The 17,160-nt window shown below is 40.4% G+C and overlaps 1 protein-coding gene across 1 annotated transcript in view; it reads right to left on the bottom strand.

Moving 5' to 3' along the window:
• The window catches only part of CLSTN2 (calsyntenin 2), a 193,287-nt gene that overhangs the window by 20,997 nt on the left and 155,130 nt on the right, over positions 1–17,160 (bottom strand). The window contains exons 8-9 of the mRNA XM_066556816.1: positions 13,716–13,878; positions 893–1,059 (exon numbers count right to left, since the gene is read on the bottom strand). Coding sequence (XP_066412913.1) covers positions 893–1,059; positions 13,716–13,878 — 330 coding nt within the window. The remainder of the gene's footprint in view (positions 1–892; positions 1,060–13,715; positions 13,879–17,160) is intronic.

The following is a 17,160-nucleotide window of genomic DNA, read 5'->3' as shown; positions in this document are numbered from 1 at the left end:
GCGTCCTCCTCCCCTCTGAAAACCCCACAACAAAACACCCCTGTTCAGTTTCTCAGGATGCATTGTCTGCACCCAAAGGAGCTTTCTGGGCTGGAAGGGAAGCTCAGCTCCTTTGGAAGTGGTATTTGTGTGCTAGGACGCAGCTTCACAAATTCATTTACACTGAGCACAAGAACACTGCCACCAAATAATGGTGTCAGTAAAGGAAAACTGACAATGCAGCTTATGTGAGCATTGGAATAGCCAACATCCTACATGTGTATCCAAAGAACAGAACTTCAGAATTATCTGAATGAATGCAAAACCCATCTAGCCACTAGGTCAGCTGAAACAGGATTTCCCTGTCTGTTGTTCTCCAATCTTAGAAAAAGCTCTACATTACCAGTAGTCATATGCATAATGAAGATGGAGAATGACTTATATTCAAATCTAAAAGTTTAATTTCTTGCCTTTAGGGGTTTTTGTGTTCATTTTTCATGTACCATAAAGTTGTCCTCTTTGAACACACCGATTTTTAGAATGGTATTTCATTAGGACTTATGTATTCCACTGCTTTAAAACTACCTGAGATCAAAATTCAATAAATCTTTAGAATCATGTCTGTTTTTGTAGAAGTAACAAAATAAGCATGAAAACACAACCTGGCAATTCATACAGGCTCTGAAGTATCAGCAGTGCCTTACTTTCTGATCATCTAGCTCTGCAAAAACGGAAACATTTTTCTTTGCAGTGTCACAGCTCTTTTAGTGTTCTGTTTTTTCTTTGCATGATTTTATGGGAAATTACATTGCTTCTGGGAGTACATTTACACTGTGTGTACTCTACCTAGGGGTCTCCATTTCATAAATCAGATCTAAATTTTTATCAAAGATGATGTCAGTTCATCCCTCACCTTTATTCCTTGGCCAAGACTCTCGAGAGAATTAATATCGAGGCCTTCCTTGCAGGCCTGCAGACAGGAAATCACTTTCTGACTCTCAATTTTCCCCGGCCGTATTGTCAGGCTGGCCAGGCTGCCATGGAAATACTGAGCAAACCTGGGCTTGGTGACTTCACCTCCTGCAAAAAAAGAGGATGCAAAATGGTTATTGGTAGCAGCACATAAACTGCATATGTAAGAAATCACTTTATGTTTTAACATGTTTAAAGAATCTCTGTTCATCTCAGCCAAGTGGATTTGAGATCCCGTTTATTGTGGTACAGTGGAATGTCTTTGTGGGTTGTTGGGTGGTGTCTGGTAGCAGGCTGTCTTTAAGATTCTTGATTTTCCAGGATTGTATTCAGGTGTTTATAAAGCTGAGACAGCAAACCCAGAGATGAAACATGGCTTCCCAAATGTATACAAGGAAGCAGATGATTTAAAAAAATGATCTTACTTAAGTTCTCAAACACTAACTTAATAAATGTTAAAGTCCAAGATTTATTTATAAAAAAGCAGTATTTGCAAGTGTGATATGACAAGATCAGCTACCTCTGCCTTTGTCCTCCCAAGAACACAGCCCCAGATGAGCTGAGAGTGGTGGCTCTCTGTATACAAACTGCCACCTCCCTGGGCTGTGTCTGAGGACACGCTGGCAATTCCTGCAGTGAGCAGGGAACTGTGCACAGCCCCTCTCTGAGAGGCTGGGAGTGCTGTCCCTGACCCAAGGTGCAGCACTTGGTGCCAGGTCTGGTCCTGTCTCTGTGTTGCACCTGCAGACACGCTCAGTTTGGTTCCACTCCAGGCAGCTCCGAAGGAAGACTGATCTTTAGGAGCTGTCAATAAAACGTGATTACAGACTGCCTGCTCCAGTGATCTTGGCATCTCAATTACTCTTGGGACAGTTAGTGATTTACTCATCCTCCTTTAGGAGAATTTTTAGAGCTTGTCTTTCCTGCAGTGTTATCTCTCTCAGTGCATGTGAATTACTGCCTGCCTCGAGCCTGGGAGGACCAAGGAAGCCACAGAGCAGGGAGCCAGGCAGACTAATTGGATTAGCAGTTGATAAGCTGTTGATAAGGTGTTGTAATTGGTAGATAACTCATCTCTACAGTGTTTGTAGCTTCAGTATCAGACAACTTGGTTTTGGCAGGCAAGACAGCTCAAACTTGAACTTTAACTTGTGTGTGGATTGGAGTTGGATAGGGATGAAGGGGCAGATTTTCTTTAGGCTGCTGTTGTTACCTAAAGGCCTGAAAACCCTCACTTCCAGTCTCTGCAGGATGAGCATTATGAAGAAGACTCGAGCTATTTTATATAGTGAAGAAAATACACACAGGTGTACCGGCAGGAAAGGGGTGTCCAAGCAGGCTGTTTCTTCAGAGAAGTAGGAAGGGGTTTTTTGTTTGTTTGGTTGGTTTGGTTTTTTTGTGGTGTTGTTTTTTGTTTTGTTGTTGGTTTTTTTTTCTTTTCTTTTTTTTTTTTTTTTTTAAACACTACAGCACAAACTGCCTCTCTTTTTCTTACCCCAAAGAAAGGTTCCCAAGGGGAAATTATTCTTGTCCACTCTCATTCATTTGTCCACTACACAGGAAATTTCCTCTGCAGAATTTTGAGATTTTTTTTGACATTTGAGATTTCCTAGAAACTTTCACATATACGACAGATAAATTTCAACCTTTCTAATACTTACCAAGACAATTATTTGGTAATTATTTGGTAAATCAATAGTGCATTATGGGGACATTGGCTTTTCAGCCAAAATATATTTATATTTATCTATTATATTTATCTACTTACATTCTCTTTAAAAGTACATACACAGCAGTAATATAACTGGACAAAAAAAGGTTTGCTGAATTAAAAAAAAAAATGCAAGCATCTCCTTAAAAAGGAGACAAAATCATTTAAGAGCTTACAGAAGAAGAAGGAATCACATTTTGTTTGAAGTTTCATGTTCTCATATCACTACAGAATTGTGAAGACAGCAAGTTCCAAGGCTAAAATACCAACACTAATCCTGGAACTTTGAAATTTAGAAACCTATAGTAAGTCTGCCAGTAGGTCTTAATAATTCTGAGGAGATGCCAAATAAGAAGAAGGCTCAGACCAGTAAATGTATTTAAATGTGAAATACACTCATCAAAATGTATAAAAAAGATCAGACAAGAAGCCAGAACAAAGAACTCAGTGCTGAGGCTTTGCCTGACAGAAACAAGCAGAATGAACCAAAGCATCCATGAACAGCTACTGGGTGTTCTTCCACTGTGGACTAGTTCTTCTCTGGTATTCTTGACAAAGCACTTACAATTACATTGCTAGCTCATTAGCAGTGATACAGGATTTGCCTATAAATCATTAAATGCGCAGGGTATTCACTGTGTCCAAGCCACACTTTTAAGAAATGCTGCTGCACAAGGAGGTATTACCATCTTGGAGATGTATAATTCTTGTTTAAAGTCACCTGTCCAGCCACCAACATCAAAGCATGGAAGGGAATATGAGTGTTTCCAGGAATAAGCTTTTAAAATACTCTGAAAATACAGGCACTACAAAAACATTGAGCATTTAAAGAACAAGGCTTACACACCCTCTTCACAGGAATAAGGAGGTGTTTGTGCAGGTGCAGAGATTAACACTGAACTGTAAAGGAGGTGATGTAATATTTGCTTGGGAGAGGCTATCAACTGTTATTGAAACAAAAATCCCCAAGTATTTCAAGAAACGGTGAGTGAAAAATAGCTGGGAGTAGCCAGTGTCATACTTTGTGAGTGGAGAAAATCTGCAGAACCATGGCCATGGCCATGACAGGGGGATCCAGGCTGAGACAATGCATGTGAACAACTAACAGCAGACTCTGCAGGGACACGGAGGGATGAGGCACTGTCCCCAGCCCCAAGATAAATACAGCTGGACCTAATCTATTCTTGAGAATATTCCTCAGCTTTCTAAACTCTTCTGAAGATAGAGGCCCCCAAGCAATCCTCTCCATCAACCACTTACCCTTGAGGGGGGGGTTTTATTACTTTTATTCCCAACTGGAAATGTGAGCGGTCAAAATACATCTGCATCATTTTCCTTTGCCAGGCTAAGCAAGGACTTCTCTTTACATCCTCCACCTAACACTGTAGATTATGTAGACTAACACAGAGAACAAAGTGGAGTTCCAGTGACAATAGTCAAGTATATAAAAATTTGTAATAGCTCTGTAACACAACATCTCCTGTAGACTATGAACATCCCTGCTGCTCTTCCTGGAACTTCTCTTGCTAAAGTACTAACCCTACTGTAGTGTTCTTGTCACTGTATGTGTAAAACAGGATGTGCCTGTTCATCCAGGGCACTGAGAACACCAGCACCAACACTTTTAATCACATGAAAAAACAAGAACACTTAAAGAGAGAATATTATCTTATACCAGATTGCTAAATAAGCCTTCCATAAGCAACTTTTACCAGTGTTAAAGACAAAATTATATACCTGCCAATTCTGAACTTGAAGGTGAACAGAAATCATTATATCTGTCTCTTCTTATAGTTGCTTGTAATTGCAGCATGCTGTCATTTTGATATTCTTCTGTCTCAGCATTTCAGAATCTTCTCAGCTCAGTGGGGTATGTTAGCTGCTGATGTTCCCATCACCAGTAATTATGAGATTGCAAATGGACAAAATCAAATGCAATAAAACTGGGAAACAAACCCCAAAACTCTCACTAAAATTAAAGGAATGGCCTAAAGCCAGTTTCCTACAAATCCTGCTTTCTAGCTTTGATAAAATGTTTTATTCATATTTGGGTCAATTGTATTGGTGTGTTTGGAAGCTGCTTCCTTCTGCTTCTGCAATCTGATATTCTTTGAGTATTTGACTTCAGCTTCTCAGTGGGTGGAAATTTAGCCCAGGATGGCCAATCTCCAAATCCTAGTCAGTCTGAAATTCTGAGCTCCCAAGACTAGATGAGTATAAATATATTTAATCCAGAATGAACATGATAATTCCATTGCATGTTTAAGCACAATGGATAACTGTACCTAATGCTGATAGTAACACTTTACAGAATATTATCCAAATTCTTCTAAATACTGATTTTTCAAATAGAGATTCTTTGACCCTGAGCAGGATTCATTTCATGCTCCCCATGCAGCTGACAGGCAGCTCAGAGTCAGTGGCTTCACTAGGCAGGAGGATGCTCAGTTCCACTGCCTGGACTTGACTCAGCACTGGTGTTACCACCTGCTAAGAAACAACTGAGAAAAGATTTAAATGTGAAATACACTCATTAAATTGAGCATTGAGATGCTCCCAACAGCCCCTTACTGCTTTAAGGCACTTTGAGGTCTTGGTTCTGGCACCAAAGTGAGCCTAAGCAGCAGTGGGATAACAAAGCTAGGCCAAAATAGATTACACAGAGAACAGAATGGAGCTCCAGTGACAATAGTCAAGTATATGGAAATTTGCAATAGCTCTGTAACACAGCATCTCCAGTTTCTCTTCAGAGCTCAGGATAACCAGTTAACTTGGATTGCCTCAGCAAGGCTCATGGGACCTCCTTGCTGTCGGGGTCTTTTTGCCCTTTCCTAACTGCTCAGATACAGCTCATCTCCAAGAAGATGTTGGTAAATTCTGAGAGAATGCAAAAAACCTAGTCCTCAACTGTGTTGTATCTTGTGTTTCACTCAGCACTATGTTTATTGATTGCTATGGATTAATATGCTGTGAATGCTAATTCTTGGAGGATGGTTAAGTAGTTAAGGCTAATTAATGACAGAGCCAAGAGAGGAAAACAGAACCTTCCCTGCTTCCAGGGAATTAAGTTAATGTCTGTAACACAAAAGACTGAAACTACACTATAGTTTAGTCATCAACTATTCTTACTACAATTCCTTCCATGAAAAATTTTTGCGGCTACTGATTTTTTTCTCTTCCTTAAATGTAAATGTTGTGGTTGCCATCACAGTTGTGAGGGAGCACAGGCCACAGGGTTGTTCAGATCTTGCTGACAAAATTGTGCATTGCTTTTCACACCTGACCCAGCATGCACCAACACTTCTGAAGTCTGGCAGATACAGGAGGATGGATGGTGGCTTTTGGCATTAATTCAACCCTTGTAAAAGGAAGATGGTGTCAGCAGACTGTGGAGGCATCCAGAGGAACCATGACATCCATAATTATTCACTATAATACTGTTCACCCCTTAGTCATTGTTGAAGTAGCATGCATCATACCATCATACCTTTCACTTGCTAAAATAATTACTGTTTTCTGGACTGAGATTCTTCTGTGCTGGTTCTCATCTCTTTTGCTGCTGGAATTATCTAGATAATAGATAACTAGATAGCTAGAGCTATCAGGGTATGGTGATGGGTAGTGTCCCATGATATTAGCTGCAGCCTAGAGGCATCTCCTACACTGGGGCCAGGGTTTTCCCCTCCCACAAGAAGCCTAAAAGCCTCCGAGCCATTGTGAGTGTTGATTGCCTCCTGTGCCATTCACAGCTGGGGCTGAGCTCACAGCAAGGGGCACAGCCAGGGACATGCAGGAGACCCCACAGGCCCCTCAGTGGGGTGGGAGCACGCTGCCAGTGAAAGCAAGACTTTACAATATCAGTTCTTGGCACAGACATTAATAGGCACAGACACAGTTACAGCTGCTCCCTGAAATTTCAAACACACCAGATCAAATGGAGAAGACCAACCTACTTAATTTTAGCTGAGTATGTTGCAGATGTCTGTCTGTCTTGGGGGCAGTTCAGTGGGGATGACTCCTTAGACACATGGAGGAAAACAAATCTTTTGTTATAAACAGTTGAAGGCTGCCAGATGAACAACAATTTAGGGGAGTTAAGAACTGTTACCTGGCAATCACCTCTTGTTGCAGCCACAGAGAGCTTCTGCTAGATATAACAATATATCTGTTAGATATAGCATAGGGGAATCCAGGGGGAATCCTGAAGAATCCCAGGGTTTGGACTTCATAGGGTTGAAATGCATTCATTAAAGAAGCAGAGCCTGTTTCCATGACACGTTTGTTTTTCATTTTGCATCGAGTTGATATAAAGTGTGACAGAATTTGATTAGCATTGCATTTTGCAGTTGTAGGTTTGATTACACAGATGTAAAGTGCTGCTTGCCTTCCTTACCAATCTCCAAAGAACAATCAGGCACGTCAAAACAAGTGACTTTATGGAGCTCAGAGATTTTGCAGGCTTTTTGTCCTATCCTAATAATGAGCAAGTAATTATCAAGGCACTCAAATCACAATGAGGTTTTCATGGGAAATGGTCAAGAGTCAAGAGACTTTCCAACTGAGATGCAATTTTTTAAAGATATTCTAGACTCTGGTTATACTGAGCCAGATCATTAAAGAACAATTGAGTATTTAGGGTTCCAACATAAAGATTGACTGAATCTGGGAGCAGGCAAAAGACATTCTGGCTCTGAAGTCCTCAGGTCCAAGCCTCCAAATTTATCCCATCTTTTTATTACAGCAGTTTGGGGAGCTGGATTTAATTCTCTGACAAGTAGATTGGCTGTAAAACAGGATGAAACTTAACACAGATTTCAGGAGTAGCCCCAATAGGTGACATGACATTTCTCAGCACAGAAAAGTTTTAGTGGGGTCTTTTATATCACTCAGATAAAAATTAATCATAAGTTGGTCATCAAACATGTCCCATGTTAAGTCTGCCTGTGCTCTGGGTAGATATCATAACCCAACAACCTCACTCAAACAGCTTTAGGCTTTAAAGCTTTATCTGAAGTAGGCCAAGTTCAGAGAACACTAAGGGCTCCCTGCTCTTGTGTGTCCAAATGCCAACTGATGTCTTTGCAATACATCCTTAAACCCAAAGTGGGTAAAACTTACAGTATTGATGATGATTTTTCTTAGGATAATAAAAACACGATACAATTTTTCACAATCCAGCCAATAGATAAATGTTGCTCAAAAAACCTATATCCCTATTCTCCAAAAAATATTTTAGTGCTGGTAAGTAGTTCTCCCTGCAGAAATTCAGTTAAAAATGGGGCATATATCTAGGGTAACAGATTTGAATGCAAATTCAGCTCTCCAAGAAAATACCCTCCTAAACTAAACCTTCCACATGTGTTTGTACTTCTATTACAGCTGAAACTCAGCAAAGGTCTCTGAAGTGCAGTGAAATCTGCCCCATCTTTCTCTGGATGAGAAGGATTGTCACAGACATCTTTTATGGAAAATCCTTTCCTTAGGATTTTTCCTCCTGAGAAGCTGAGAGGCCTCAGGAACAAAATGTAACCAATGGTTATCTGCTGCTGTGGAATGCAACAGGTGCATCTGGGATTGGCCCATGTTGGATGTTTGTAATTAATGGCCAATCACAGTCAGCTGGCTCGGACTCTCTGTCCGAGCCACAAACCTTTGTTATCATTCTCTGCTATTCTATTCTTAGCCAGCCTTCTGAGGAAATCCTTTCTTCTATTCTTTTAGTATAGTTTAAATATAATATATATCATAAAATAATAAATCAAGCCTTCTGAAACATGGAGTCAGATCCTCGTCTCTTCCCCAATCCAAAAACCCCTGTGAACACGGTCACAAAGGACAATGCAGCAAGAGCACTTGCTTCCTTCCTCTGTCTGCTTTTGCCCCTGAATGTATAGCAATAAAGGGATCAGAGTGGGAACCTATAAATCTTGATTTAATGGAAGAAGTTTCTCACTCTGTAAAAGGGTCCATTTGCTATGTCCTCAGATAAACTGAATCAGAAAGAATGAACTCAGAGGAGAACTTCATGGGGTGAGCTCTTGTAAAGTGTGCTCCAGGACAAGCTAACAATTTGTTTACATTGCTCAGGAGAATTAAATAGGATGTTAAAACCTAAAAGGGAGAATAAGAACAGAAGATCTGATTCTGTTCTTGCTCTGATGCAGATTTTTTAAGTGACCTGTGGAAAAATCATCTACTGCACTTTATCCCCACAGAGTATGGGTCACTCTCATGCCTTGCTGCATCTTTTTATTTTTTGAAAAGACTTGAGACTCTTAAGGTAAATGAGGAAATCTTAAAGTATTTTTATGCTAAAGAAGAAAAAGTGCAGTAATGAGAACCTTGGGGAGTTCCCAATGGACCATGTCTGCTTTGATACCCATTCAGGGAGGAAGCAGTTCAGACACAGGGAAGTGGTTCCCTCCTGTTCTCTGTGGTGTTTCTTTTGCTCTAGGAGACAGATGTGCAAGCAAGTCAATTTTGTCCTTTAGATATGCTGAGAGAGTAATTCTGCCTGAAAATTTCTTTCACCATTAGAGAAAGAGCAGCACTTTGGCCTTAAATAACCTGACCTCCATCAAAATCACAACCTTGACAATCATCACCATACCAGCGATGTGAACAAAATTTTAAAGATGTTAAGATTAAGTTATATAATTAACCATATGTACCTGCAGAGAAAGCTGTCAAACTTCATGAGGTTACAGAAAGGGCTAATTCCAGGAACAGCTGTACCAGGTGTTTGTTTCTGCCTCACTAGGAGCCCAGTTTGCTTAGCTTTGTGGTCAGCCTTACCTTTTCCCAGGCCTCCCAGCACTGAAATCCCAGCTAAGGAATAAGTTGGGATTTGCCATGCATGAAGGCTGGCACTTTACTGTGGTTACCAAACCAACATCAACACTTTAGCCTAAAGATAATGCTTAAACTGCTACCCTCAAATAAACCACCCCCACTCAAGTATAGCAGTACTGAACATCAGCTGCACAAAAAAGAATTCACTCTAGACCAACCATTGTGAAGGACCCTAAATCAATGAGGTAGCTCTGCTTGGATCTTCTGTTTCATAAGATCCTTGAAGAAAGAACCAAGGGTTTTAGATTTAAAAAGGAAAATTATACCACAGTAACATACAGTATACCTAATTTTTAGTAGATAAAGTTCATATTGACTACGCCAGAACAAATCATGCGGCTTTCCTCATGTGCAGAGTGTCATCAGAACTGGGAACCATTCCCCAGGCTTGGTTTTAAGTAATTGGGCCATTTCCTGGACTGCAGTAAACTTGACCCAGTGCCTGACAGACCCTAGGAAGGGTCTTTTCCATCACTTTTAAAGGCTGGCTTTCTGCTCTTTCAACCATCTTCACTCCCTGCTTGTCTCCAAGAATATGCCCTTCAGGAAAAGGCTAATTTTCCCTACTTTTTGGAGAGCCCTAGCACTCAACTCACATTATTTAAAGAAATTTTGCATAAAATCAGGAACAAACAAATCAGGCAAGAGTTTTACATTGCCAGGGAAAGGGTAAAGATGTAGGAGAGATTTGCTTATGCCACAGACAAACCAAGTGAGCACACCATAGGCTAAAGTTTGAATTTGTCACATAAGCCTGAGGAATTGCACATTCAGTTTGTTTTCATGTTATGGTCAGGAGAACAGCACTGATCTTAAACTGCTCTTATATTTCACTTGAGAAGCTGAAGGTAGAAATAAAAAACAACCGAACTTTTCATAATGGATGCTATAAACAAGTCTATAAAACTCAGAAAACAGTTACTCAGGTATTGGAATATTAATAGTAGGCAATAATAATCTTAAAGAAAAGAATTTTACATGTCCAAGATTCCTTCAGGCCATAACTCTGACGAAGACAAGGAGGAGGTGCAGGCATGGTGCTTGCTACAGAGCCCCAGGATGGGGACCAGTGCAAGGGATGGAAAGATCAGGGCTCAAAGTCAGTCATATCCCAGAGGACACTCAGGCTCCTAAAGAAGCAGCAGAACAATTCCCAGTTTCCAGACCAGAACTGAACATTTTCATCTACAAGAGGGTAAATCCCTCATAGCAGTAGCAGATTTTCCTATTAGTGCTAACAGAGCAAATTGCCATTTTTGTTCTTGACTTTTCACAGTCCTCTAAATACACTCCTCCTGCTCCCTGCCAGTCTTTCAGCTGCCCCACAGCCACAATGACTTTTGGCTGTCAGCAAATCAGAATAAAAAAAAGGAATGTTATTTCTTCTGATTCATTTACTTGTCTGAGGGGAGACTGTTTTTCAAATAATTTGACTTTGACAAACGGATGCTGTGTACTCAGAACTGTAAAGTGGTTTAGTAAAGACAGGAAAGAAGATCTTGCCCTTTCTGAAGGAAGAGGTTAGAGACCAGTGTTCCTTTCTGCCAGTACTTTAATGAAAAGAAAGGAAGGAGTCTTAGCAAACCAGAGCTGGAAATTCTTCATATCCTCTTAACAAGGAGACTCCTGAATGCTTATGACACCAAAATCACCATATCTTTTACTGAAATAAACCACAGAATGCTGTAAAGCACCTTTATAATGTTGTGAAAATGTAGAGGTTTAGACTGTTGTTACTGGCTAATATGTATAAGCCTAAGTAGACAATAACAGTTTCACAGAAAGTATTTATAGTTAAAATATTTATTTCATAGAGCCCCTTTTTCTTGAAATATACAAACTTTGAAAATTATTGTTTTGACTAGAATAGATTGTTTTGACTAGAAGGATTTGACTAGAATAGAATAGATTTTCTATGTTAATTAATTACTATTTCACAGACTGAAATACAGTGCTGCATCTTATTAACAAAGTGACTTTCCACACCATTCATGTAAAATAGTTGAGGTGATCAAAACAAATGTACCAAATGAGAAGCTTTGTCAAAAGCAGTATCTTGAAATCTTGTTTCACATAACCATTAGAAGTTTATCTTTTTGCCTCACACATGATAGTTTATCAGAATCTTCAGCACACTGTATTAATAAATCTTAGCATTTTCATTAGGTGGAAAATTTGTTTCCACTTTTGAGGAACTCAAATTCTGTCACTATGAAAAGAGCAATAACATAATATTGCAGTAAATACGTATGATTTCAGTAGTTTAAATTAGGTGTTCCACCAAAAAGGAAGAAGAATCTTATGCTGAATGGTTATTAATTAAGCCATCAAATTATCCCAGGCAAAAATAAAAATGTTGGAAAACAATATCCACTTTTTATTTTTTAACAGCTTAAATATGAAATATAGTCCCTGGCCTGAATGTATTGGGAGCCTAAGTGAGCAGTTTTGCCTCAATTCCTTCTCTTCCCAATTTGAGACAAGGAGCCAGAGGTGCAAAGGGAGCAAGATGATTGTTTTTGTTCCCAGCTGCCTTGGGGGCAGATGAGCCCCGCGGACGCAGGGCTGTGGCAAAGCTGGCACAGCTGTTGCTCAGGCTGGGCTCATTGCACAGTCACCCAAACTGCTCCACGGGCCCCAGACTGGCACCTGCAGCTTGATTAACCTGGGATTCAGGTGAGGGCTGGAGGGAGAGGATTCCCAGCAATAACAAGACTTCTAGGAAAAAAACCCCAAAACACTAAAGATTGCTTTTAGAGAGTAACGAAAACACTGAGCGTGGGTGAAAGAAGATCAGGGGCAGAAGTAATACAAATAATGCACAAGAACATTTATGTTGACCTATGCAGAAGAACCTTGTATAAATAGGCAGTAAGGGATTAAAATGAATTTGTTTTAGTACAGATACAGAGAAATGGTGATTTTTCTGAAGGCAGTACTCCATGATTATTCACAGCCTCTATGGCATTTGCTCATGTCTGGAAAGAACTAAATTTACAAATTAGATTTGCATTTTCTAACTCTGGAACTTTGATGCAAAAGTACTGCACCAATATTGCAGAATTAAAAAAAAATCAACACATGCAAACACCAGCTAGACAAGAAACTGTCTATACTTTTCCAAGTATATGGGATTAGTGCAATGCCGACCAGCTGATCAAACCTCCAATAATTATCAATATTGTCAACTTATGAAATTTTGTTTTTAAGGTTAGTGCAGCTTCATTCTGCATGTTGTCATCAAAGTAAAGATTGGATCTTTACCCCACTCATAATCTAACAGCTGAATTTGCTTTGAGTGCTATTAACACTGAACAGCCCTGCCACGCATAAGATGTCCAAATTTTGCAAATAAGCAGAGATCAAATTGGCAAACAAGGTGATAATGGAGAAAGTGAGACTACATGAAAGAGTGGGGAAGAGACACAATCTATGGTAAAGCATTTTTCCTAATTATAGTTTCCTTCAATTCATACTTTAAGTGGAAAAAAGACAGTGTAAATAGAAAATCAACATGGAAGGGTAATGGAGACAACTTTACAAAAAAGACAAGCAGAGAAAAAGGAGCACTTCAGGTGTAAGGCAGAGAACAGAGAAAGAAAGTGGTGCAAGGACCAGGTAAAAAGAATGAGAAGAATTGGATTATAAAGGGTAGAAAACAGAGAAAGGTAATATTTAAGCAAATATTACCATATATGCCCATATGGCTCAGGGGTTTGGACTTTTGGACTTATTTTACTCTCACTTTTACCTCTGGTGTACAACAGGGTGAATCAAGTGAATTACTGGAATTGCTGGTGAGATACATCCAATGTGAAGAGCCCAGGACTGGGCCATGAGCTGTAAAATCTGAGGCAGGGACTGAGAAGAGGTAGCTGGAGTTCTTTAGTACCTAGATAGTTTGCTTAAGGTGGGAGAACAAGGGAAACAATTAAGTGAGGACGAAAGATAAAGAAGACAATCTTTCACACTGAATAGACAAACTGTATCCAATATTTCTTCAGGTGATGAAAATGCAAAACCTGTTAATATCCTGTCCATTTTATCCTTGGACTTGATTCATTAACAACTCTGGATTTACACCTGATTTTATACCATCAATCTTTTAGCAGCTTATTTCCTACACAATCAGCGAGACAGGCAAGATTCTTCCTTGGCCTGAACTCCTGGCAGTGCTGTCTGCTGTCTGGTGTGATTTTACCTTGCCAGCAGGCCCCCACTGTGAGCTGCATGGCGATGTGGGAGGGGTGGATGGGCCAGTCGTTGGTCACCAGGTACGGCTCGTACGTCGTCCCGTCCATGTACAGCGTCACCACGGGGAACTCCACATTGACCACGTAGTAGTGCCACTCCTTGTCACAGATCTGGGAGACACAGCACAGTGTTAGACAGCTCTTACAGTGGCTGGTTTTTATATCCCGTGTGGTTTTCAAATGGTGTTTCCAAATTTCAGTCATGGGAAATAATGTTGCTGTAATTTCTGTGTCTCTAACATGAATGAAAGCCAAAACAATGTTGATAAATACTCTTGGCAAAATATATATTTGCAAAATATATGTGATAAATAGAGGCTTCTTAAAACACACTCTGAAACGAGACATGGATAGAAAATAGAAAAATCAGGCAATTTGGTATTTAATCTGTATTTTCACATTTCCTAATACATAGTTATCTTAGGTTACAAATACAAGATGTGGCTGGGGGTATTGCCATTGGTTAGAGGTGGGGCAATTATCTTCTGTTCATTGGGCAGCTTTCTTTATCTCTCCCCCAGCCACTCCTCCCTGCAGGAGATCTCTGCTGTCCATGGCCACTGAGTGTCCCTGCAGGGCTGATCCAATTCCATCATCCCATGGGGAGATGCTGCGCCCAGGGCAGGAGCCAAGCATTCCTACCTGGATCCAATGTGAGCCTGGCACAGCACAGCAGCCTTTGCCCCCTGCATTGCCAGAGGAGCAGCTTCTGCTGCCCTGCATGGCCAGAGGGAGCCCAGGCCCATCTCCAGCAGCCCTGGAGCTGCAGAGGAAAACTCCCCCCTTGTGCAGGATCCCTGCTGCAGCAGAGCCACAGCTGGCACTGCAGGAGGGCTGAGCCCCCATGGGATGGGGCTGGGCCACCCCCTGACACACAGGGGACAGGGCCTGCTCTGACTCTGGCAGGGTTGTTTTGTACTACTGCTTTTTTTTTTTCCATAATAAAGAACTGTTATTCCTACTCCTATATCTTTGCCTGAGAGACCCTTAATTTCAAAATTATAATTATTCAGAGAGAGTTACATTTTCCATTTCAGGGGAGGCTCCTGCCTTCCTTAGCAGGCATCTGTCTTTTCAAACCAAGATGATAATATTAGTTTCTTAATGCTTGTATCTAGTGTTGAAAACAGAACACTTCATGTAAGATACACAGAGGATGTACTGGCATAGTTACTGAGCATTCCTAGTAGGTTCAGATTAAGAAAATGTACAGCCCTTAGTCACTGGACTGATGATTGCCATTATTAACTTATCCCATCAGTACTTAGAAAATCCTGTACAACCTGCCAGGACCTTGACAGTACTGAAAGGACCTGGGCCGTGGCCTGTGCAACACAGAGGGACCAGCAATCTACAGGTTTGGGCAGGGAACTCACCTCTTCTCCTTCATCTTTTGGCCTTGAGCTTTTTCCCAGATGGTGGGAAAATGAGGATCTTTATGATTTCCCTGACACCCACCAGCTTTGAAAAGCAACAGCCACAGCTACAACATACTTTCAGGATGACAACATTCGTGTCAAATCACATATGAATTTCAGAGCTGGACAACCAGGGATTACTGCAGGATGGCCAAATTCAGCTTTAGTTTACAAATGTACAGCTGGATGAACCCATGCCTCTAGAGACAGAAGTCTGGTGTGCAAATATCAATGTCTGCCCAATTATTTTTTTCTGTTGTTGTATCTTTCAATTTAAAAGTTCAAAGGAATAAATCACAGCAAACTGGTAGGATGAGTGGGCTGTTTTAAAAACAAAAGTATAGTTGCAACAATGGTGCTTTCAGTTCTGGGGAGATCCTTGTTTTGGTGCATTTAGAAATGGAAGTGCTTGAATGCAGATATGCTTGCTGTTTCACAGAAGCAAGCAGAAAGTGATGTTTAACCATAACATTTTGTCCTTGGCCAGGTGAACTGCTATCTGGGGCAATATCTCCCCTTTGAAAGCAAAAGCTAATGCTTTGTTCCAGAAGGCATTTCAACAAGCACTTAATTACTTCTATTTCAAACAGATACATTTATTATTGCAGATACTGTAGCAACACAGCAGGAGATAAATGCAGCAAGGGGCTGCAGGGGGGAGCTTTCCTTTTGTAAGCCGCAGACAGCACAAATGTTTTCTGAAGGTTAAATGCACTGAAACCAAAATTGAAAGTAAATAAATTGGAAGACTGAAAACCTTATTGAGCATCTCCAACCACCAAAAGTATTATGCAGCCCTGCCTTCCAAGGAAAAACAGCTTGCCAAGCCCCTGACCTCATTAGCATTTGATGCATCACAGCCACACGCAGCTGACATTTCAAAGAAAACAACCCTTGTTTTGAGAGACCTTGCATGGCCAAACCTACAGGGTGAATCCCTGGCACTTTGTGGAGAACTGTCCACACTGTTTCTGTTTTGCAACCCTGAACTGCATCATGTGCACCCCATGTGCACCCCAATGAGTGAGTAATCCTCATGTTTAACTCAAGCAAGGGCACTTGGACAGACCAAACCAAAATATATTGGGGGCATTACACCACAAAGAGCACAATAATGTGTAGCCAGTGTAATTAATCCATTAGGCAGTTAGATTTTTCAAAGAAAACGCTTCCTGAAAACACAGCATTTCATAAATTCCACAATTCAAGGATCCTGCAACTGGGCTCAAGTGCTTCCAAGAAAAATACAGAAAATACACATGTCCAACTGTAAATGTCCACACAAAGTACTCAGTAACTTTTATTTTTTCTTATACATTCTGGAATATAAGATTGGTGATGTCTGCAAACCCTCACTAAGCTGCATTTCCTTAAATTTTAACACATAAACACATCAAGCATTGTTTTGAAGGATAAGACTTATGGTCTCAGCTTGGTTGTTCCTGAGATTTAAACAGCACTTGTTGGTCATCTTAATTGTCACCCAATTTCAATCCAGCTTAGGGACACAGACACATGTCTATTCCTCTAAACCATCTTTCAGTATCTGTACTGGGCCCCAGTGCAAAACCAAATATTCTACAGGGAAGCAAAAAATTACTTCCAAACTCTGGAATACATCCCAGTCCTTCAGCAGCAGGTAGTACTTCATGCCTGGCCATTTCACAAGCAGCAAAATAATGAAATAAATAATTGTGGTGTAATTTGTTATGCTGTTACTTCAGACACCTTCTAAACACAGGAAACCAATTTTTTCCCTGCATGTATTCCACTGTGGCAATGGAATGCAATATGAAGCAGTGAAGCCAGGAAAAGAAAATTATAAAATATACTACACTGGCAAATAAAGAAATTTTAATACTGTCAAGTTGGAAATTTATTTTAAAAATCTAATTTATACAGCTATCGTAATGAGATAAAATCACAGATGAGTGAGTTGGGCTTTCCAAAACTGCTGGATGGCTTGGTCTAATCA

The sequence above is a fragment of the Molothrus aeneus genome, chromosome 10 (assembly GCF_037042795.1).
Source record: "Molothrus aeneus isolate 106 chromosome 10, BPBGC_Maene_1.0, whole genome shotgun sequence".
NCBI classification, from domain to species: domain Eukaryota; kingdom Metazoa; phylum Chordata; class Aves; order Passeriformes; family Icteridae; genus Molothrus; species Molothrus aeneus.
This window is presented reverse-complemented; position numbering and strand designations above follow the sequence as displayed.